Below are 25,718 nucleotides of genomic sequence, written 5' to 3'. Positions count from 1 at the left end.
CACAAGGGCCGTGACGAGGTTTCCAACTTACGCCCGCCCTTTTACCATGTCGTGGCACAATCGCCTGATGCAGCGTCTGGGATCATCCCGGGCGTAAGTTCGAATTCTCATCACTGTCCTTGTGGATTTGTTCATTTGATATATGCGTCTGTGGGGTCGACCGCTGGATGTAATGTACTTGAGTTGAGGACGGGTTATACTGCTTGCCTAGTTCCACTAGCGAGGACTAAGCCAAAGCACTACAGCTGATCACCCCCATCCCGCCCCCCTCCCTTTCCCTCAACGGGTGGAACTACGCTCCGTCACTCTGTTTGGCTTAGCAGCTCCCCGAGGTGAGGAGAAACCACACAAACGTAAGGCCGCGACTGCTGCAAATTCGTGGTCTTCCTCATTAGAGTCCTTGGTGGCAGATACCTTTGATATCGCTCGCCTTATGCGCTTTTGTTCTCGTATTGGCATCCTTGGTGACATTTAGCGCTGTTTGAATATCCTGCAACTTTGATGGTGCTACATAGTCTCCCCGGCTTGGTGCCTTCTTTTTAAATCCATTCGTATCAAGCCACCCAATGTACAATCACTGGCACAATGTACATACCTTAACATAAATTTTTTTTATGAATACAGCACACTAATCTGTTTTTTATGGTTATTAAGGTTACGAAAAGTAGATCTATTGTCCACAGATTTATCTGAAATCAGTTAATAAATGCATAAATCAAGTCATCTGTTAGTCATACTAAGAGGTAAAAGCATGCTAATAGCTCAACAAAGAGGGGTCACGTTCCTAAAATGTTCTAACCTAATTTCTTCAAAGTCACGGTAATGAGACTTTTCTACATGATAATGTTATCACTCATGGCAATGAAAGACATTTTACCTGATAAGGTTCATTTGTATGAAAATAAAACAAACTCTACAAGATACCTGCAAACTTCTTTGTTCACTTGGTGTTAAACTTGTCAGCTAACAAAATAATTTACAACAATTATATTAGATATTATTAAAGACAATTATTCAAATTTAATGCTTAGATTTATCCTTGAAGAACACTCACTACCAGAAGAACACACTAATTTACACAACTTAATTTGTTTATTTAAAAGTATAATTTTCACTGAGCAATTAGCAACAATAACTGGATATAAATACAGTTTTACAGTAATGTAGACTTTGCCTTGTTATTAGCCAGACTTTACAGACTAATTGATGTCCCACTTGACTGGCTATTCTAGTGGGACATCATCGAACTCCGATGGAAGTTCCACAGTGGCTTGTTTTCTTTTGCTTTCCTTTCTCTAGAGAATTTACAGGGTTTCTTCTTGAGTTTTACTGGCCAACACAAGAACTTATCTATCTCAGACAACAAGGATACATGAGGATCTGCACGTTCAGAAATTTGAACGTGTTCTTACAAGGTTATTGGTGCCTCCAGTGCAAGCCTGACTGATCATGTTGAGTTTCTTCACTCATCATGTTGTCAGTATTTAGGTGTAAGGTATACCTTGCGCATCAGAGTAGCGACAATACTGGCTGTCTGTTTCATTCCATGCATGTGGTGATTAGCTGCAGAAATAAACGTAAAACAAAATAATTACACATTGTTTTAAAATAAAAGAAATACAATGAATCAACACAATCTGATGTGATTTGCAGAATTAACAATTAGGAAGCAAGATGATGCTTTCACTTTAAATTTTCCCTTTAAATATTAAAATACCTTTGATAAATATAATGTCATATTTCAAATGTTATTTTACGTTAATCCGGCAGTCACATTATCCCTAAAACTTTGCACTGTATTTAGGTCCCTTTCCAACTGTGCATAAAATGATAAAACACTATTTTTATATCATAAAACATTTTTTCAGTTATTGTGAGAAATTGTATAATTATTAATATAGTTTATAATTATAAACTTCATTGTTTTATTAATTAAAGTTTGCCTGTAGTGAGGGGAAGAAATTATGAAAACATCAAATTTTGAAAGGGGATTAGGTCGTGTGTATAGTATATGTGAATATATATTGTATATGTATATGATATTGTATATGTATATGATATTGTATATGTCGACAATACCATACGGCAATGAGTTGATAAGAACAACGTTGTCAACTCCGTGACAACGTTGTCGATTCTTGTTGTGAATTTGTCTGTGTTCGAAAAATCAAATCATTGCTCCTGCTTTTTAATGTTTGGAAGTCATTTGAAGCATGACTATACCTTTCCAATTATGTTGAAGAGTTTTTTTTATTACATATGGACAGAACACAACTACTGTATATTCGAATTTCCGTCCCATGAATGTCATCAATAGTTTCACTAATGTTTCCCATTTCATATATTTCATTAAACGCAATTTTGAAGTTTGCAAGTATCAACTCCTCGCACAGACCTCTAGCACAGTGGTCTATTTTCTCGACTCAGAACCAAGGGACCAGGGTTCAATTCCCAGACAAGACAGAATAAATTTGGCCACGTTTCCTTTCACCTGATAAAACTACTCACTCTAGAAGTAAAATAGGTTCCAAGGAGTTAGGTAATTGTTGTGGGGTTGCACTCTGGGGAAGGTTAATAGGTGGCCTAGGGCGGGGGTGGCAAATAGTTTTTGAGCTCGTGTCCAAATAGAGAATTTGGGCACATCTAATTTGCCCAAATTTTATAAACATCTTCTGGCATACCTATGTGAATTTTCTGCTGCAGATTATAATTTATTATGTACGTAATAATTATGTAATTATTATGATTATTATTATGATTATTATTACGATTATTATTATGATTATTATGTAATCAAATATTTATTCAGGTAAGTACATACCTACCAGGTGAGATGCAAAACATTGAAGGATTTATAGATAGAGCAAGTACATACAATGCCTAAAGTCACTATTACGCAAAGCGTTTCGGGCAGGATAAACACTACGACTAAAACTTAATACTAATTGAGATTAAAGTATAAATTGTGTTGAGAAAATAAAAAAAATAACAAAGGGGGGGGGGGAACATGGCAGAAAAATAGCAAATATACAATTTGGTCAACAAACTGCATTGTTTAAAATAGTAGACTTGGTTGACATTTAGGGGTGAGGTAGGTTACATGGACTTAATTAGGTAGTACTTAATTTTTATCTTTGACTTGTTGGAAGAGGTACAGTCTTTGACATAATTGGGAAGGTCATTCCACATTCTGGGTCCCTTGATTTGTAAAGCATTTCTAGTTTGATTAAGTCGTACTCTTAGAATATCAAGTAGGTATTTGTTTCTGATGCTCGGCAGCAGTATAGCACTCGGTACCTTTACTCAAATCTCTGAATGTTAAATATTAAGTCACTGCACATCTTCTCATGTGTACTCTATATATTTAAAACTCTGAATTGTAATGTCAATCCTGAGCTTAAAAGCTTCTTAGAAGGTTGTAACAGAACCCATGAGCACCACACCAGAAACAAATACCTATTTGATATTCTAAGAGTACGACTTAATCAAACTAGAAATGCTCTACAAATTAAGGGACCCAGGATGTGGAATGACCTTCCCAATCATGTCAAAGGCTGTACCTCTCTCAACCAGTTTAAGATGAAAACTAAGTACTACCTAATTAACTCCATGTAACCTACCTTACCCCTAAATGTCAACCCATGTCGTACTATTTTTAAAAAATGCTGTTTGTTGACCAACTTGTATATTGACTATTTTCTACCATGTTCCCCCCTTTTTATCTTTTATTTTATATTTCTTTTCAACGCAATTTATACTTTAAGCAATTAAGTTTTAGTCTAAGTGTTTTTCCCCCATCTCACCTTGCCCAAAACGCTATGCGTACTAGTGGCTTTAGGTATTGTATGTACTAGCTCTACCTATCTATGCATCTATGTATGTACTTTTCCTAAATAAAATATTATTATTATTATTATTATTATTATTTATTATACAGTTGACCACACACTAGAAATTGACGAGATGACGACGTTTCGGTCCGTCCTGGACCATAATGAAGTCGATAGTGATTAGACGAGATTGACTGATTGATGAAGATTAAGCCACCCAAAAGATGGTATGGGCATGAATAGCTTGTAAGTGGTGGCCGTTTGGAGCCAGTATCAATAGCTGATACTGGAGATCTGTGGAGGTGCGACTGCACCCTACGGAGAGGTCGGGACCTCTTAAGATGAGGGAGGCAAGGGCATTAAGTAGGCAAGAGATAGGTGAGGAGGTGGAAATCTTAGAAGATAAGAGCAAGGTAAATGATACGGAAGATTAGGTGTAATAATAGGAATAAAAAAGGGATCCTAAGAGAAACAAGATAAAGACAAAGAGACATAAAAGGAAGGGTAGGCTTATGTTAAGTCACGTTTGTTAGAAAGTTTTGAACATTTGAGAATATACTGAGAAAGGGAAAAAGTCAACAGCAACAAAGCCAGGACTCAGGTTCATGTTGGGCGGGCTGTGTATTAGAGCCAATTCGACAAGACGGTGTCTGTGTAGAGTAGAGGGAGGAAAGATTATTTTAGAGGAAGCTCAATCAATAGGATGATTAGAATCCCTAACATGACAGAAGAAAGAATTGTTCGTGTCTGCAGACTTAACACTTCTTTTGTGTTCCTTAAGTCTGTAATTTAGTGTACGTTTCACCAAAGTATTCGAGAGAACAAGACGAACAAAAATAGAGTGCACACCAGCAGCATTAGAAGCAGGAGGAGCAGTGTGAACTAGAGTGCTACGAAGAGTGTTAGTTTGTCGAAAGGCGAGCTTTATATAGAGAGACGAAAGGTATTGGTAAGAGTTTTGAGTTAAGATATGGAGAGAGGGCAGAGCTCAGTGTGCTCAATAGTGTTGGGAGCAGGTTTAGGATGATAGAAATTTAAAGTAAAGTGAAAAGTAAACTCATCAATATGAGTATGGGAGAAAAGTATTTTTAAAATCAGTTATATTTCCTAATATGAAAACCATTCTGATCAAAATATAATTATTTTGATTGGTGTCATCGTGATCACTTGGGAACACAAACTGAGCAACATAACAATCTAAGGAATATCAAGGACTGTACTGTACTGACAATCATATTAGTACAGTACCTTATACAAGGGCTGGTATGATACCCTCCGGACACAATCTATCGATAACTGAAAAGATTAGAACTGCTCCTGTACAAAGATTGAATGGGAAGATTTCCTCATGAATATGACTAATTGCTCTGTATTTAAAAAACATTACATTCTCAAATTGTGAAGATTTCTGTCCAGAACAGGCAGCTGCTGTTTCTCAACTTACTATAAGGTATAACAAGGTTGGACTCACAACCGTTGCTAAAGTTTATAATGATACTGGTTCATTTTTAGCTCACGTAGGTCTTTCATGAATCCCTAAATATCTTTAATTATGTGACCATTAATTTGCTACCTCACAAGAGATTTAATAAAGCTTTTTATTGACCTATCTATATTCAGTCTCCTATAAAGATTCTGCAGTATGATATCTTTCAAAAAGACAAATCATGTCTTTGACAAATCAAGGGGCCTGACAGCTGAGTGGACAGCGCTTCACATTCGTAGTCCTGAGGTTCCGGGTTCGATACCAAATGGGCAGAGTTTCTTTCACCCTGATGCTACTGTTCACATATCAGTAAATAGGTACCTGGGAATTAGACAGTTGCTACAGGCTGCTTCCTGGGGGGGGGGAGGGTTGTAACAAAAAGGAGGATTGGTCAAGGACCGGGCCGCTGGGACGCTAAGCCCCATAATCATCTCAAGATAACCTCAAGATGTCTGGTAGCGATTGTAAAATATGTTTATCATATAACATTCACTGCATATGAAACATGTTTAGCAATCAAAATTTATATATTTTGCCTATGTGGCTATGTACATACATCAAATGACATTTAGCTATAATGCAAATGTAAAACTGCTTGGGTATTAGATAATTAGCTAATACAAATTTTAGGAAGATACAAAGAAAATTTTGTAGTTAAGAAAAATTACAAAGAAAGTATTATAAAAGTGTTCAACAGTTGGCAAACTCGGCCAAGATCCTTACTCATCCTTAAAGATGAGTAAGGAACCTTATGGAATTTTCTATAAGGCTGGAGCAAGGGTGTTTAGGAAAGATTCCTGCTAAACTAGTGTTGGAAGAAGGTTTGACTCTCAATTGGGCTTCCACGATGCCCTCTGGGGAGGTTGAAGCTTACTTGAGGAAATTATCGAGTGGGCTACGCTCAGAAATTTAACCTTTACCTGCATCAAACCACATATTGATTTTTATTTGACTGTTGTACAGATAATTACCGTATTCTTATGGAAAATTGCTATAAATCATAAATTGGTATAAATGAATTAGGCATATTCCTATACCAGCGTATATACTCAATTTAAAGGAAATACTCACAAGGACAGTGGGATTCGTAGTTAATAATCATATATCTATTGACATTTATCATCATGGACAGCAAATCTTCATAGGTGTATTCCGTGCCCAAGACATGAACCAACGACTGTATGAACCAGGAACCACTAGAGATGTTGCGCCACGAATAATGACCTGAAATTAATCATAGTTTGAGAAAAGTTAAATTCACATTCATAGAATAGGCCTAATGAAGTGCTCCTCACAAACATTTCCCCGGTAATTTGAGAAGCTTGGCTAAGTTTTCTTATCTTTATACACAATTTCCCATTATTTATAGCCACATTCTTTCTCACTTTATCCTTAAATCTTATTCTTAGGTTCCATTTTAAACTCCCTTTTGTCTCATTCTTACTGTCTTCCAGTATGCCCACCTTTCTAAGCACAGAGCACCCGCTAACTGATATCATGCATTTATTCAATCATCATAGACAACTGAAGGGAAGAGCTGCCTCTTGAGTATCAGAAAATATTTATTATTTTTTAGTTTTTATACACGAGGGAACATGTGCAGAAAATTTATGACTCCTGTTAACAGGCTAACAGCTCTTCCCTCCCCGATAGTTTATCTTAACCTTTAACTTATCAGTTTTCAATGGACCACAATCCAGAGATCTCTTTACACCAGGTCCCCAATTATTGCCGTGTGAACAAAGGCAAACAGTTAAGAACCGGTAGCCAGGCCTCCTTCCTGGCACCTGGTTCAAACCCAACTTCCACTGTTTTCACACACACTCTCTCACACACTGCCCAACAGCATATTGGCTAGTGTATCACACATTATATATTTTGGATATATTAAAGGCATCTAGGTACAAAGCTCTCATGACCTCAGGGATAACTGTTCTGTACAATTATACATACGATACCTGGTATGGTGGACCAGCAGATTAGGAAATCAGCCGCTACCGGAATTCTGTAGGACAAGTAACCGCAGTCAGTCTCATCAGTAGGTCGAGAGCGTTCCAGTGTCACGCCAGTGTCCAGACGCTCTCCACGACATGCCTGCAAAACATCATGTCAAAGATATGAATAATGAAGATTTTACGAGAAAATTTATATTTAAAATATGTTTGTAGCTCTCTACATATCTGCAGTCTATATTATACAGAACTTGTCCGTTCTGACATTCTGGCAGTCACATGAAACAGAAAGTGTATACATGTAAAGAAGTTGGTAATGGTGGCGGAAAGTGTTCAATTTCAGGATTGATAAGGTCAGACGATGTAATGGAAAGTGACAGTAAAATAATACAAAGGGAATGAACTGTTCAGGGCACAGTATATTAGGGAAAAAAAATCCCACAGAGTTAAGTGAATATATAACAAATAATATTGAGAGTCAAAGGGAATTAAACAGTGGTCTGTTTGTATTTCATACATATATATGAATTAAACAGTGGTCTGTTTTGGGGTTTTGAAGTGAGTAGAATGTAAATATGTGTTTATTGGCTGTTGATCAAAGAGAATGCCTTGAAAGAAACCAACGTCGTCTATGCCTTCACCTGCCCACTTGGGGACTGTCAGCCACAAAGATCTCAGTATATAGGCAAGACAACAACGTCATTCTCTAGGCGATTAACAATACATAAGCAAAAGGGCTCCATCAAGGAGCATATAATCTCCTCACACAACCAGACCATCACAAGAGAAAGCTTAACAAGCAACACAGAAATTATCGACAGATACAATGACAACAGGAGACACGACATCAGCGAGGCCCTACACATCAAAAAGTCAAAAACCAGCAATCAAAAGCCAATAAGAACATTACATTCTACCCACTTCAAGACCCTGAACCAACACAGAAGCAAGAAGATAAAACACGCAATGATGTACCCATTGATTCACTTATACATCTCAATCATGTCCTGTATTACCTCACCACAAGCGAATATTAGCATTGGCAAAATATGTAAAATTGTCTTTGAAAATGTAAGAAGTGTCTTGCAAAACGGTTCGAGGCGTCAGACCATAAATAAAGTGTGAAATTAAATTTTGGAGAATTAATTTTTCATCTACCCTCGACAGTGAAGAAAAGCATCAGAAATATTGAGAAGATTCGGGTTAGAGTCATTAATCTTACCCTTTCGGTCATATTCAACAACATATGTTAGCTTGAATCGTCCTCAAGCCAATATGCAACTGAAAACTCCATACCCCAGAAGGGTTCGAACCCAGATAGCCAAGAGCACTATGCACCATGGCGTACCTGGTTCCTTAACAACTCGACTACCGTGACTGTACTAAGGTCATTGGAAGCCGAGGCTATATTCCCAACTAGCCAACAGCACTTGGTAAGCTTGGGCATAAATATTTCATCGAATCACCTCACTTTGTGGGGCCACGTGAGCAACGTGAGTTGAGTTATGAGACAGAATTAACGTCAGTCTGTTAATTCTTGATGTAACTGAAGCCTGTGTTATAACAGGCTACCACCTGTTACTGGCGGTGGTGTTAAACACCGCCTGCCAGTGTGATGCTGGAAGTGAAGTTGTATTTTGTCACCGTGATGATTCTGTAGAGCATTGGCCCATAATTTACTGATGAAGGTGAACTCGCTGGCGTGTGGACCATATATAACCCAAACAGTGCCTCATCTTATTGGGGCAGACATCTCCCGTCACGCAGGGTGCAGTCACACCTCCACAGATCTCCAGTATTAGCTCTTGATACTGGTAATGGCTCAAAAGGGCCACCACTTACGGGCTATTCATGGCCGTGCCACCTTTTGGGTGGCTTAATCTTCATCAATCAATCATCTTATTCCATTCACTTGGGCTCTAATAAACTCGAACCATGGACCCCACGCCTGTGAGGCCGAAGATCTAACGACCAAGCTATTGAGTAGTCTTAATAAGTAAAGTTTCCAGTTTGCCAAACTAGAATTTTCGACTTTCCCTGACAACTACTGAAGCTCAGAGGAATTAACATGCTAAACATGTTAATACCTTAACATGCTAACAATACACTCACTCCACACATTCTCATGTGATATATACATGAAGCAAACTTTAATCCTAAATGCTAATCTTGATCTGAAACTTTTCCTTGACAGGTGTAATAGAAGCCATGAGCGCCACATCAGAAATAAATATGTCTTTGTTATCCTCAGAGTCAAGCTATATCTATGCAAATCCTCAATGCAAATAAAAAGACCCAGTCTATGGAACTCACTCAATAATGAATTAAAAATTTGTCCAACTTATGCCTTATTCAAAAGTAAAACCAAAAAGTACTTAATTTCATCCTCATGGTATCTTTCCTTGTGCCTAAAACTTTCACCATATATTGTACTACCCACTTCCCTAATATTAGTACTTAAGACATACTGTATATGGTGATGTAATCACCTCTGTCAATTTATATTGTAGTTATATGTTTATATACATTTTGCTACAATGTACCTTTTCATCTTACCTGATATGTTAGCTTAAGGACCTGCCCCGAAACGCTATGCGTGTTAAGGAGGCATCAGTTCCAAATATGCAATTAATGAAAACTAGTTCGATTTCAATCAAACTTTTTTGACGAATTGTATATGAAAAGTGTGTCATTTGGTCCAAGTCTCAGCATCGTAGCGTAAATAGAAGGGAGAAAAAAAATATTGTGTCAAAAATTTTCCATAATTTTCAAAAATTAACATCAAACACGTGTCAACTGACATCATGTCTATGACTCTCAGTTATCATAATAGCGTTTATTAAAAAAATTAGTTTTATAAAAAAAATTAAGTTAAAAAAAATTAATGTTATTTTTCTTATTTGTTTATCGGACGATTTGCATGAAAATTAATCACCTGACTGCACGTAAGCTTATTTGAAAGGGTGCCAATTTTGGAGGAAATTGGTTGATGTCAACCTCAGCGACAGATGGCAGTACCTTAGACTTTAACTTTTAATGATTTACTTATCAAATAAAATAAACGGAGTTGCTACTCTTTCATTTTTATTACATCCCACAACATCCCAAACATGATGTAACAACCCCAGAAGGCAGCTAAGTACCCAGTGACCTAAATGTGACCGAAATATTCGACAAAACCTAACCTACTAGCTCATCTCGACCTCATTTGTGTTGCTCCCTGGAGGAAGCTAACCTGACGCTTGCTGCTGCCATAGCAACGAGTCTACCCCATCTGCTGCGTACATCTCTGCTGCTACCATGCAAAACAACTCTAAGCTCGGCAAGGCCGCAAAGAATGATAGCACACCTAGCAGGATGAACCCAACCAGCCAAGCTAGCAACAGGAATAACGCGGCTGTCTCCCCCTTAGGGGCTACCGGGGGGAGTACCGACCCTCCGTGCGTCAACAATAACAAACCTTCCCAGCTGATTGAAGCGTCGTCACTTACTCGAGCCTTACAACAGTTATGTAACCATATGGAGCAACTTAAACGAGCTGCCTCCCCATGTACTGACTTTAAGCGTCTCGCTGATAATCCATGGCTCAGATTATTGACTCAAATACATGACGACCAAAAGTCTATAATCCGAGAGCAGTCGGACCTGATAATGAAGCTTCAGAGTGATGCTTTGGCCATGCACAAGATTAACCAAGATCTGTCTGCCAGAGTCAGCCACCTCGAACAGGAATTAGGCTCTCTTCAGATCTCGGTTACTAACTTTAAACCAGCAGAAACCTCTAAGAAGCAAGAAGAGATGCTACAAAAGTTAGAGAACCATTTTAACTCCCTACAACAGCAACACACTGCAACCCAAGACGAATCAGACCAGCTTAAGCTCCTTGATTCTGTCATCATCTCATCACAGGATTTTCCCCATGAAACTGACAGAGAAGACTGTACTGCCATCGTGATCCAGGAATTGCGTACTAAGTTGAATTATTCAATTGAAGCAAGAGACATTAAGTCAGCTTATAGAGTGGGTGCCAAATCATCTGGTACAAACAACAGAAAGATAAGGGTGAAGTTAGATAGCTGCTCCCGCAAGTCAGACCTTATCACTACTGCAGTCGCTATGAAATCCAAGGTTTATGTGAACGAATGTCTTACCAGATTCAGACAAAATCTCTTATTTAAACTACGTGGAATTTGCAATAGATCCACTGCTATTAAACATTGTTTTGTGCGCGATGGTAAAATAATAGCTAGGAAGACTGACTCTGGAAAAACTTATGTCATAACCACTGAAGCACACCTCACTTCTTTCCTGGATGACTGTGGGATATCAGCTGAATAACCAGAACATAATTTGTAGTCTCACATACAACCAAAGTGTACTTAAGCTCTGCCTTTCCTTTCCAAAGGTGTTTATTTTTATTTTTATTTTTTTTATTTTTGTTTGTTTGTCATCTTTGCCTGTTTTATACTCTTAATTATTTGTTCTTAGTTAATCCCCTTGTCACTAAACCTAGGGCTTTTTATTACCCTGTTAATTAACCATTACTAAGCTAATTATCTTCAAGATCATTTTTTTTTTATGATTATCATTTTTCTTATTATTTTTTATTTTACATTTATATTGTCAGTCTCTACTGATTTTTTGTTTTTTTTATTTTATGTAACTTCTGTGTCCTCCCTGGCTAACTATTGGATCTTTATTTTACTTCTAAATTGTTACTATTTTATTGTATTTGCTTTTATTCTTGTGTTTTGCTTTATCGTGTATCTTGTATCGTGATCCCTCTGCATCCTATGCACACTGATATTGATCCTGATCAAAATCTTCTGTCTCATATCTACACCAACCAGCACATTGATCATCATTATTGCAAGTATTTCACAGCACACCAGGCTAAACACAAACTTCAAAATAGCACCTGTCTATCAGTTTATAACCAAAATGTTAGATCACTTGGTAAACATTTTGACGATTTAAATGCATTACTCACAGCAATAGGTACTAACCTATCGTTCATTATTTTAACAGAAACTTGGCTAAATAAAGACTATACCCAACTCTACAACTTAGCTGGTTATAAAGACATTCATAACTGTAGGCCTAATAAAAAAGGTGGTGGCACAGCTATATATTACCGAGATACATTTATCTGCAACAGTGTTATTAGTGACAGAGATGACTACTGTGAATATACTTTTGCTCAGTTTTCAATTAAATCCCTTAAATCTTCTTTGACTATTGGAGCCATCTATAGATTTCCCAATACTAACATAGCTTCTTTCTCAGACAACCTAAGGAATCTTATTATAAACAACAATCTCAACAAAAACCACTTCATTCTGGGAGGAGATTTTAATATTGACCTTGGTCAACAAAATTGCTCTCAAGTTAACTATTTCCTTAACAGCATGAACTCCTGTATGCTAATCCCCACAATCACCAAACCTACCCGAGTCACCCAAACATCAGCCACTACCTTGGACCACATATGGACAAACATAACAGCTCCCCTTGTATCTGGTATAATCTACGACAGAACAACTGACCACTATCCTACCTTTCTCATAGCGAACATGGACATAACACCACCAAAAAGCAAGAAACTTTCATTTAGGCTACACAGTGAATCAGCTTTAGACAATCTTACAGAGGCACTTTACAATATTAACTGGGATTCTGAATTCAATAATACCCATGATAAAATTCATTAGCTAACCTCTTCATCTCCAAAACTCTAAGCCTCTACAACATTCATTGTCCCCTCCTTACCAAGCAAGTAACTGACAAAAGATTAAACAATCCATGGCTCACAAGTGGCATTCTCAACTCAATCAACAAGAAACATGAATATGAAAAGAAAGTTAGGATTGGCCTAGTTTCAAAGGAAGTAGCTAAAAGGTACTCATCAATGCTTACCAGTATCATAAGAAAGGCAAAACTTGCATATTATGTGAATAGATTCAATGAAGCAAAAGGCAACATGAAAAGCACTTGGAAAACTATCTCTAGTATCCTAGGAACTAAACAACACTCACATAACCAAATAAAACTCTACAAGGATGGGGGTATACCGTCAACTGACTTAGAAATGGCAAATGAATTTAACAGTTTCTTTTCATCGGTTGGTGCTAATCTTGCCAGTAAAATCCCACAGACTCAGACACATATTAACACATATCTCTCAGGCAGCTATCCAAACTCTCTTCTCCTTTCACCAATCAGCCCGGCAGATGTTGTGTCCATCATACATTCTCTAAAAACCAAGCCAGGGAACACCAGTGAAATTCCGTCCATTGTGTACAAGAGAGCCTCCCATGCCCTTGCCCCACCCATAGCACTACTGTTCAACAAATCTATAGAGTATCACACCTTCCCTGATATCCTCAAAAAAGCAAGAGTAACGCCAGTCCATAAAGGAGGCAATCCGGCGGACATAAACAATTATAGACCAATATCAAATCTACCCATTCTATCAAAAATATTTGAAAAAATTATTTACAAACAGCTCTATTCCTACCTCGTAAAATTCGACATACTCAGCCCCTGCCAGTTTGGCTTCCGGTCCCAAAAGAGCACCAATGATGCAATCATTAGTCTCCTTGACATTATCTACTCAGCCCTTGACAAAAATGAGTTTCCGATTGGACTCTTCATTGACCTAAGAAAAGCCTTTGATACTGTTAATCACAACTACCTCTTACTTAAACTCCAGCATTATGGAATCCGAGGCCTTGCCCTTGACTACATCCGATCCTATCTTAGTGACAGACACCAATATGTAACCATCAATGATACAACTTCTTCCACTCTACCAATTACCGTTGGAGTGCCACAGGGCAGCATCTTAGGACCTCTTCTATTTCTTATATATATAAACGATCTGCCTAATGTCTCTAATATTCTCAAACCTATATTGTTTGCTGACGATACTACCCTTATCTACTCAAACCTCAACCCACATACACTAAATAATGTTGTGAATAATGAATTAAAAAAAGTCCACTTATGGATGTCAACGAACAAACTAACATTAAACATCGAAAAGACTTACTACATCTTATTTGGAAGCAAATCATCAAATGCAATTCAGCTACAGATAGACAACATTAACATCAGTAATAAAAATGATGGCAAGTTTCTTGGCCTATTCCTAGACAAGAGACTCAACTTCAGCACCCACATTCAACACATAACTAAGAAAGTCTCTAAGACAGTTGGTATACTCTCCAAAATCAGATATTATGTTCCTAACTCTGCTCTCCTCTCACTATATTATGCACTAATCTACCCCTATCTTAATTATGGTATCTGTGTATGGGGGTCTACCACTGCAAACCACCTTAAGCCCATCATCACACAGCAAAAATCTGCTATCAGAATAATAACTAACTCTGCTTTCAGACAACACTCAGCTCCCTTGTTTAAATCCCTAAACTTGCTAAATATTAACTCCCTCCACACATTCTCTTGTGTCAACTACATTTACAAAACCCTGTTCTTAAATGCAAACCATGCTCTGAAACTCTCCCTGGACAGATGTAATAGGACCCATTATCACCACACCAGAAATAAATATCTCTTTGATATCCCCAGGGTCAAACTTAATCTGTGTAAACACTCTATGCAAATTAAGGGACCTAGTCTATGGAACTCACTCCCTAGTGAATTGAAAAACTGTAAAACTTTTGCCTTATTTAAAAGCAAAACCAAAAAGTACCTAACTTCATCTATTTAGTTTCCTACACCGAGCTTTAAATTTGCTCTGTACCTAGTGTTACCCAATCTCCTAATTTTTATGTAATATCAAACAACCTTATCATTGTGTTCATTGCTGTCTTCTTTTATGTGCTAGCCATATGCTGTATTGTGACTACCAATTTTTGTCAACTACCATTCAAGCTGTCATTGCAATCAATCATATATTGTTTCTGCTGTATTGTGCCTACCAATTTGTTGTCAACTACCATTTTAAGCTGTCATTGCAATCAATCATAGCTACCTATGTGCTTTAATATACTGTACCTATAATTTTCTCTCATCTTCTTTTTTTTTCATTCCATGTAATCTGTTTTCATTTTTTTGTCTATAAACTTTGCAAGTATTTACCTCCTTAAAATTTTCTTAGATTAAGGACCTGCCCGAAACGCTGCGCGTGCTAGTGGCTTTACAAGACTGTAATTACCATATTTGTATCCTCACATTCCTTATGTACATTCTTGTATATGCATAAATAAATAAAAATAAATAAATAAATAAAAAATGTGTAATATTCGTTGAAAAACAATCTCCCTCTCTATTTAGGCTGCAGTTCTGAAGCTTGGAACAATTGCAGCCCTTTTCATATACAACTAGTCAAAAAAGATTTGTTGACATTGAACAAAGTTTAAAAAACTAACTCATGCACCATTAATGGCTTTGCATGAATGTAAAAATACCAATCTTAAGTAATCTCACCAACCCATTGTACCTTGTAAATAAATATTATTATTATTCTTAATCTTATTCTTATTATTATTAATATTATTAATATTATTAATATTATTAATATTATTAATATTATTATTATTATTAATATTATTATTATTATTATTATTATTATTATTATTATTATTACTATTATTATTATTATTATCATTATTATTGTTATTGTCATTGTTAATATTATTATTATATTAAAATGCATAGATTTTTAAGTATTAAAATAAAAATTCCAATAACATAGCTAGAACAAATACACACAATGAAAAAGGTACATTTCAGAACACCGTGAGCCATCATCAAGTCAATTTCATAATGGTCCAGGACAGTCAGAAAATTTCCCCCACTTAGGTGGGAGAAATTTATGGTCATTGTGGGTTAATGTTAATTATATAAGCATGCTGTTAATTATTTAGGTTAATGTTATGTATATAAGCATGCTTTATACATGACAGTCTTACCTGTATGAAGAACAACTTTGGTTTTCCAGCGAGAGATTTACATTGATCGCTTTGAAAGCTCTCAAAAAGATACTCGGCTTTTATGTGGCCATCCCTACACCACAAGATATCTTGTTCCCCGTGTGACATGAACACCACAGCTAGCATATCACAATCTGTGTGATCAGTACCGAAAGCCACTGAAAATAGGAGTGTAAAAATAAATTTCATTAGATCGTCAGCATTAAATATTGGAAGTTTAAACTCAGATAATTAAGTTGACAATAATAAAAATATATATATTATAATTCCGACCTCGTCAAGAGCAACATGTATATCAAGTCTCGTTGAAAGTTAGAGCGTTAAGTCTAACGAATACTAATTTCTGAGCAAACCTCGGTAGTTTGTGTTTAACTCACTGGCAATTCGTAAACATGCTTAACATATCAAGCTCATGGTGGATCTGTTAATCCACAGAGATAGGTACCTCTACAAATCACCTTGCTCCTTAAGGGGCATACTGAATAGTTAGCCACAAGAGAGCTAGTTTTCTGACATAATAGAGTATTTGTTTCTGATAATTTGCGAGTTGGACTATCCTGAAAAGTCTCAATTTCAGTAATCACTGGCTGACCTTATCAGCTGTTGTTTGGGCTATTTTTTACCATTTGTTCTCAACTTAAAGCATGTGTTACTCGATCTCTGAATGGGTTCATATCCTCCTTGCAGCCCTCTATGGCTTCGATCATCTGTCCCTAATTTAACCCCCCTACAAACTGTCCCTAATTGATATTTTCTTATTGGTTTCTGTGATTTGTGATTGTTTTCTGTGGAGTTATCTAGGAAAGCAGCCTAGTGGAACCTTTCTCAGATATGAGGCACTTAAAGGATTGAAACTCTCCTAAGAGGTCCCTCAGTTGCTCCCATCTCTACCCATTTGATCCTATCTCAAACATGCTTAGGTATCATGCGCATTAAGCGAAGGTTGTTTTCTCATCTTACAGCAAGTGTTTTCTGTTAGTGATGGACTTAGATACTCCCCACTGTCTCCTTGCCTTTAACTGTTAATACAGTATAAAGATTTTTCTGGTTAAAGTCTCTTGCTTCAGTATCACTATAAATTTTTCTTTTATTCTCCTCAAACAATTGCTTTTATCATCTCAAATTTTATTCTTTCATTTCTTACATCTTTTAAAATCATCTATTTTTAGATCACCTATTCAAAATCTATTTAAAATCACCATCATCTATTAACACACTGCCCAATGCTCAAAGAGTTGCAAAAAATACAACAAATTAATTCCCAGTTGGCCTCTTCATTTACCTGATAAAAGCCTTTGATACTGTAAACCATAACTACATCTTACTTAAACTGCATCAATGGTATGATGCAAACTGAATATGAATATAAACTGAGTATGGTATCTGAAGCCTTGCTCTGAACTATATTCGTTCCTTCCCCACTCTACCAATGACAGCAGGAGTGCCGCAGGGCAGCATCCTAGGACCTCTCCTATTTCTTATGTACATCAATGATTTGCCAAATGTTTCTAACATTTTTAAAACTATACTATTTGCTGACGATACTAGCTTCAATTTTTCTGACCCCAACCCCCAGACACTAAATAATATTGTAAATAATGAATTAAAAAAGTCCACTCATGGTTGGCAATCAACAAACTTGCATAACATAGAAAAGACCAAATATATTTTATTTTGTAATAATTCCATCATTCCATCCAGTAATTCCATCTATCATCATACTATCATGCAAGAGGAGCCACACATCTATGGATCATCCAATAAAATCAGCAGACTTCTAGATGTTACTACTGCTCGGCTTAGACTCGGTTACAAGTATCTCTGGGAATTTTCATTATCTGCTGATGTAGACCTGACCAAATGTAAGCTGTGTCAACAAAATTATTCGCACACCCTCCGTCACTATGTGATGGAGTGCGAAAAGATACGTGAATTTAGAGACAATTCTATAACCAATGTTCCAACAATGTGTAAATATTTCATTCAAAATGATCTGCTATCAGAAATTTTAGCCAAATATCTCCAGTTTGCTAACTGTAAGTAGTAACTAAGTGATTGTAACCTATCCACCGCTGCCCACTGGATGGGGGCAGTGTACAGGACAAACATATCAATTGCGACACTAGCTTTCCACATATGTCAGTTGCTTAATTTAGAAACTGTACTTGTGGTCGATCTCGAACCCATTGTTGATGTGACGACTTATATTGAATTTTATAACTAGCTCATCAAGATTGTAACTAAATGAATTGTGGGGTTCAGTCCCTGAGCCCATTATGTGCCTCTGTAACCCTTTCCACTACCGCCCACAAGATAAGTATGGGGTGCATAATCAATGAACTAAACTAAACTTCGTAATAAATCTTCAAATCAAATTCAACATCAGATAGACACTGTTAACACCAGCAATAAAATCGAGGGAAAGTTCCTTGGCCTATAAATACACAAGAGACTGAACTTCAGCACCTACATACAACACATATCCAAAAAAGTCTCAGAAAAGATTGGTATATTCTCTAAAATCAGCAATTATATTCCAAACTCTGCTCTCCTCTTACTATACCTCGCGCTAATCTATCCTATCTGACATATGGTATCTGTGTATGGAGTTCCACCATTGTAAACTACCTCAAGCCCATCATCACTCAGCAAAAATCTGCTATCAGAACTGTAGCAAACTCTGTACCACACTATAAATAAATATATCCTTGATGTCCCCAGAGTCAAACTAATACTGTGCAAACTCTCCATGCCAATAATAGGACCCAGTCTATGGAACTCCCTGCCTAATGAATTAAAAACATGTCTATGCCTTATTTAAAAGTAAATTGAAAAGTATATAATTTCATCCTCATAGTTTCCTACTTTGTACTTCAAACTTAAACTGTATCTTGTATTATCAACTTCCACAATGTTAGTATACAAGACATATCATTACTAGTGTAATCACCTTTGTTAATTTATATATTAGTTATATGTTGATATACATTTTGCTACAATGTACCTTTTCATCTTACTTGATATGTTAGATTAAGGACCATAGATTCGAATCCTCCTCATGGCTCCTACTGATATTCAACTCTGTCATATCTCACATAACACTAACATGAGACAAACTTCCAGATATTCCACTGGCAGCTTTTCTATTATATACACACTTAAGCATTATCAATTTAGTTATTTCTAACCTTTCATCATTTACATGATACCAAGTGTACCTAATGGAGTACAGTCTATCTTTATGCTTACAATATTTACAGTGTTAGTAATATTTTGTTTTACTGTATATATCTGTGTACTTAATATCGTATCAACAGTAATATTAAAGGTGAACCTTAGAAAATTTTAATCTGTAGAGAAGAAACTCAAAGTAGGTGGAGGTAATATTTACAGTTCTGTACTTTGAAAGTATCATAGGTCACCATGGGAAAAGTTTCATAGGTCACACTGTGAAAAGTATCATAGGTCACACTGGGAAAAGTTTCATAGGTCACACTGTGAAAAGTATCATAGGTCACACTGGGAAAAGTTTCATAGGTCACACTGTGAAAAGTATCATAGGTCACACTGGGAAAAGTTTCATAGGTCACACTGTGAAAAGTATCATAGGTCACACTGAGAAAAGTATCATAGGTCACACTGGGAAAAGTATCATAGGTCACACTGGGAAAAGTTTCATAGGACACACTGGGAAAAGTTTCATAGGTCACACTGGGAAAAGTTTCATAGGACACACTGGGAAAAGTTTCATAGGTCACACTGAAAAGTATCATAGGTCACACTGGGAAAAGTATCATAGGTCACACTGGGAAAAGTATCATAGGTCACACAGAGAAAAGAAGGGCAAATGAGAATGTGATATTGTTTTGGTGGTGGGCTCCTACAAAGAGTACAGGAAAGAATACCAGAGGATATACCAATGGGAGAGAAATGCTCCTCCTTAGAAAAATGGAAAAGATACAGGTATTGATGGGGTACTGCATCAATACAGTATTTCTATGGGCAACATAGAGCATTTCCCATGCTCTATGTTGCCCATAGAGCATGGGAAATTTTAAAGCATAAATGTTAACACCTAATATATCTTTAATCACATTTTAAGTGATTTTTGTATAAGGAAGCAACATTACAAGAAAGAAACAGGTGACGCAGTGTATTTTTCTTGTCTTTAAAAATATTCCCTCTCACAAATGCTTCCTGAAGGCATCTCTGGTTGCAATATGTCCCTCACTCGCTGGGTTTGTCCCATATAGCTCGCTGCATTGAGGTTGCGCTCTACATGTATTTTTAGCACTAAACAAATTTATGATGGAAACTGTATTCAACTAACTGAGGCACGGAAGATAATAATAAGATGGACAGACATGGCAAGTGTGAATGAGATAGAAGGGGAAGTGAGAGTCCCTACTCTCCGCATACAAGATTCCTATGTTCCTGATTCCTGTATGCGGAATCAGTTTGTTAATGAGGGAGTAAATGTTAAACAAAATTTTGAGGACAAAGCATACTGCATAAGCCACAATAACCTAGAGGGGTTCAACTGCATTAAAATACAAAACACGATCGAGGTCATGGTGGCGATGTTATCAATATTTATGTAATTACTGTACTGTAAATAAATCTATGGAATCCAATATGTTAAGATGATAAAAATAAATATGTTAAGATGATTTGGGGCTAAAAAGTTTATGTAATAAAAGTCTAACGAACATTATATATAGTAAAAGATACTTACAGTCCTGAATTTCAGCTTTGACCCGGGCGACGGTCAAGTTATTATGGACCGTCACTTTAAACCCTAAATTTTCAAACAACGTCTGAGCTTGGTCACGGTCGTGATCAGTCCCATGACGTTCCTGTTGAATGATTGTAATTATATAACTGTTAATATTCAAATTAAGCAATGAACTTTAATTAGTAAAGAAAGTTTGCACATACAAACATAAACAATAAATATATATGCAATATATGACATCATAATGTCCTAGTAGTAGTAGGCATCCGTCAATCCCGTGGGGTTATGGAGTTGTGCCCTGGGTGTCTATTTGTTGTAGTCTAGTTAGATGTAGCGCCTGCTGTGGCTGTGAAGGCCAACCCGAGAATGACAGTCTCGACTGCAGCGAGCGCAGATAAACGCCGTCTGACAGTGGTCGAGACCTCCTCTGAAATCTATTATCCTTCGCTATTATCCTCCTCTGAAATCTATATCCTCTTCAGTTCATCCTCGAATTGCTGGAGTCCCTTCTGCACTTTTCATCTCCAGGCAGATCTGTCCGCAGCTGCTGCCTCCCAAGTGTTGGTATCGATGTTCATCTGCTTGAGGTCGCGTTTGCAGGCATCTTTGAAACGCAGCTGAGGTCTTCCGGTGGGTCTCCTTCCTGATGCCAGTTCTCCATACAAGAGGTCCTTCAGTATGCGGCCATCGACCATGCGTGTGACATGTCCCTGCCATCGCATGCGTCTCTGTTTCAGGAGAGTGAACATTGAAGGGACTCCTGTTCTCTCTAGTACTGTATTGTTGGTGACGTGGTCTTTACACGTGATGTCAAGGATGCGTCTCAGGTTCCGCATGTGAAAGGTATTAAGCCGTCTCTCCTGGCGAGAGCGCAGGGTCCTGGATTCCGAGCCGTAGAGAAGTGTACTCACCACACATGCCATGTAGACTTGTGCCTTGGTGTGTACTGTCAGTTTGGCATTTTCCCAAACGCGCTTTGTGAGCCTGGCTCACATAATGTCCACATAATGTCCACAACATACTATAATTGCTGATATACATGAATATACATCATAGCTGATAATGTCCACAACACACTATAATTATAAACATGAATAAATAAGGTATCAGAACAATGCCGGTAGCACACTAAGATTAACATTAATATAACTGGGATGCGTGAACGTTTGGCTCCGTCTACACATTCCTCGTCACTTCACACAATCACATGTACTTACCAAGTTGCGCTGGCAGAGGCTGAACTTCGGCTCTCTGGTCCCGCCTCTGAACTGTCAATCAACTGATGAACAGCTTCCAGAGCCTATCTTCTTCCATCATATCTACATATGAAACTGTTTATTTTGTCACACCGAGCAACATGTGGTGTTGCCACAGCCGAAGGGCAAGTTCGCCCTTACTTACTTACCAGAGCTTAGTCATCTCTCGTATCAGGAACGGTTGAGGGTCACTGGGCTAACAACACTACAGACCAGGCATTACACACAGAAATCACAATAGCGTGATGCATCAAATCCACAAGGGCCGTGACGAAGATTCGAACCTGCGTCCAAGAGTATCCCAGACGCTGTCTTAATCGACTGAGCTACGACATGGTCAAAAGAGTTAAACCGAAGTTCATATTGGAGTGAATGACATGAATGACATGACATATTATGTGAATGACATAAACATATTGGAGTGAATGACATGGAAGAAAATGCAGCCAGTGATGAACAGAGGTGCCATAGGCACAATCAGAAAACACTGCGCAAACATCAGAGCTTCACGGTTGTTCAACATCCTCTTAGCGAGAATAAGAAATATTTCCGGAAGAAACGTGGACGTATTTATGAGTAAACCGGATAGTTTTCTTCAAGAAGTGCTGGACCAACCAGCACTAGTGGATATATGGGCCTGCGGACCGTGCAGGACCATCTTGGTACTGGACCATGTAAGTCATGGATCATGTTGGTCCTTGTATGGCCTGTTGGACCAAGCTCTTACAAGTCAAGCCTGAATTCGGGTCGGGTTTGGGGGAATAGAAGAACTCCCAGAACCCTCTCCAGGTAAAACCATTGGAAAATGGTCATATGGAGAGACTGTTAAAACTGAGGTACTATGAATAACAGTGACAAACAAATGGCTACAGAATATGCATGTTGGAAATGTATAACATTTGGCCAAACAATTGGAGGCCAATGTTTTAATTTACTGTGTAGAAAAATGTAGTGAGCGTAGTGAATAATAAGGAAGTGCCCGAGATTACTTTAATGTTGGAGCATCACAGAGTGCAGCAAGGCGAAGACAGGCATGCAAGCCGTTCACAGAGGTTATCAACAACGTAAAGTGCCTACAGCAACGGCACAAGTTCTTGAAGATATCTGGCCAGATAAGGATCGTGTCTGATATCTTCCTCGTGGTGAAGGGAGATCTGCCATCTGCTGGTATAACTAGCAGGTATAACCACCCCATACCCTACCTGAGGAACTTGTATTCTAAGATAAAGGTGATATCTTAGAATTGATATCCAATGCTAAGTGCGTAGCATTGCACCAAATTGCACGCCAGCCAAGGGGTTACAAGTCTTGCTGAGAGAACACCATTCCCTCACAGGAGGCACTCTTATAATGCGATAATTAGTCTTTAAGAAGTCTTTACTCCAGCCCAGAATGTATAAACTGAACTGGTAAAAGATATAAGATATCTTCATTTTATCAAAGCGGTAACGATATATATAAATTAATACATGAATGCTCTTAAATACGTCGTCATTCTTGAAATACTGCTGTAATTACTTACCATAAAACCAGTATAGGAGTCAAATATACGATGATTAAATATCAAACAGTGCCCACGTTGAAGGTGATGCCCGTCGTATCGCACAGCATCACGTCTCACAGGCATTCTAGCTATTCTAGATAACTTCTCTTTCCTGAAAAGTAAAGATTAGATTTATAAATGTGACTACAATAATAGGACTACTATCAGTAAACAAATCATTGGTTGCAGGATAATGCACCTGACTGTAAATGCAGAAATTGTTAAAGACACTAATGCAAAGGAAATGTAGTTGGTGAGGAGAATATACCAGAAAGTATGAGAAACTGGCACTGTGCCAAATGATTTGAAAATTATAGCAATTATTCCACCATAAATAAGATAAATGTAGTGAGTGCAAGAGTTATTGTGAACACAGTCAATGTGCCTGGTGTTTCCGCAAGTGAGTTTCATGTCTCTGCTCCAGATGAGATTTCTTCTAAAGAAATTCAATGTTGGTTATATGGAAACTTCACGCTACAAGAAAAAATCAGTAGGAGCCTTGAGGAGGATTTGAACCTATGCTCTGGGTACTACCAAGCCTTTGGCCACTACACAATCGTATTTCTTTGCTCACCCTCTGTTTCCGGAGGTGGAGAGAAACTCGTGCTCAAGCTCTGTATTAGCCAGATAACATTCCCCGATGGTAACACTCGCCCTACGCTTCGCAAGCGATTTGGCCTGGTTTTGTATCTTGGCCGGGAAGGATTGACTAGGTACCAATCCTTATCTCTACGACTTTGTTCATCAAGTTGTTAATTGATACGTTGACGATTTGGCGGGTGGTATTCCAGAAAAAAAATATTGGTAATGACCTGCCCGAAACGCTATGCGTACTAATGACTTTATAGAAACGTAAGAACTCTTGTATATATAAACAAAAAAAAATCTTGGCCACCTTCCTTACCCTTAATTGGCCTTAGCAAAGGCCCACACAAACTACAAGGAGCTAGTAATGTCTCTCATGAGTGTTGGCTTCCCTTTCTAGCTCAGGTCCACGTAAATGTCAAGTTGTAGTTATCTTGAGATGATTTCGGGGCTTTTTAGTGTCCCCGCGGCTCGGTCCTCGACCAGGCCTCCACCCCCAGGAAGCAGTCCGTGACAGCTGACTAACACCCAGGTACCTATTTTACTGCTAGGTAACAGTAAAATAGGTACCTGGGTGTTAGTCAGCTGTCACAGGCTACTTCCTGGGGGTGGAGGCCTGGTCGAGGACCGGGCCGCGGGGACACTAAAGCCCCGAAATCATCTCAAGATAACCTCAAGATAAGATAACACGAATGTTGGTGGCCAACTGCAGAAGAATGCAAAGTGTTGCAAAGAATGATTGTAATTGAGTTTATGGCAATATGAAGAAAACACTGATAGTCCTGCTATTGAACAAGGTAAACATTTTGTTCACTGATAATTATACCACTTCCACTCTGACCAGCTAAATGCCTGAACAGGGTTTGAACACTGTGCCACTCCAACATGGAGCACAGTGAAGACAGGCAGGAAGCAAATGCTTCACTTTAAGTCTTGCATTGAAGTACTTTATACAAGTCAAATAGTATCCTTAGCATCCTGCTTTTGTAAAATTATGGAAAGGATCTTGTATTAAGCCTACGTTTTACTGAAGGAGAACCTGTCCAATTTCCTAGTTGGCATTATTATTGGGGAAATAATTGCAGGCTGTATCATTAATACTTAATGACTTCAATTTAAAATCGATAGAGGAGAAAGCAAGAACAGATGACTGTTGGACCGGCAGATTCGAAAACCGCTTCCTGGAGTCTTATGTATCAACAAGTAAAATAGCCCACAATAATGAGAAATGATGCCCCATGATCCGTGGAATATCATTTGCTCCATGATCCGTGATGATCCAAGAAGGTAATCATGGAACTCGTTCAAAAATATGTGCGAAAAGGAGAAAGAAACAAAAGGGAACTGGTTGGATGTCACAGGTCGTAAAAC

The 25,718-nt window shown here is 37.8% G+C and overlaps 1 protein-coding gene and 1 long non-coding RNA gene across 2 annotated transcripts in view; both read right to left on the bottom strand.

Moving 5' to 3' along the window:
- The window catches only part of LOC138359244 (uncharacterized), a 597,135-nt gene that overhangs the window by 502,854 nt on the left and 68,563 nt on the right, over positions 1-25,718 (bottom strand). The window lies entirely within an intron of this gene.
- Positions 1,275-23,858, bottom strand: LOC138359366 (caspase-1-like). Its single transcript, XM_069318494.1, has 6 exons — positions 23,742-23,858; positions 20,964-21,084; positions 16,208-16,386; positions 7,275-7,410; positions 6,388-6,540; positions 1,275-1,563 (listed from the first exon to the last, which is right to left on the bottom strand). Exons 1-6 carry the CDS (start codon positions 23,844-23,846, stop codon positions 1,478-1,480), a joined length of 780 nt encoding a protein of 259 aa, XP_069174595.1. The 5' UTR covers positions 23,847-23,858; the 3' UTR covers positions 1,275-1,477.

This window comes from Procambarus clarkii, chromosome 90 (assembly GCF_040958095.1).
Source record: "Procambarus clarkii isolate CNS0578487 chromosome 90, FALCON_Pclarkii_2.0, whole genome shotgun sequence".
NCBI lineage: Eukaryota > Metazoa > Arthropoda > Malacostraca > Decapoda > Cambaridae > Procambarus > Procambarus clarkii.
Note: the sequence above shows the minus strand (reverse complement) of the source record. Positions and strands in the feature narration are given on the sequence as shown.

Coding starts and splice junctions, on each gene's coding strand:
- LOC138359366 (XM_069318494.1), bottom strand. CDS start 23,846: ATGCCTGTGAGACGTGATGCTGTGCGATACGACGGGCATCACCTTCAA. Junction 7,411..16,207: donor CAAAGTTGTTCTTCATACAG/GTAAGACTGTCA, acceptor GATGTTTTGCAG/GCATGTCGTGGAGAGCGTCT. Junction 1,564..6,387: donor CTACGAATCCCACTGTCCTT/GTGAGTATTTCC, acceptor TTATTTCTGCAG/CTAATCACCACATGCATGGA.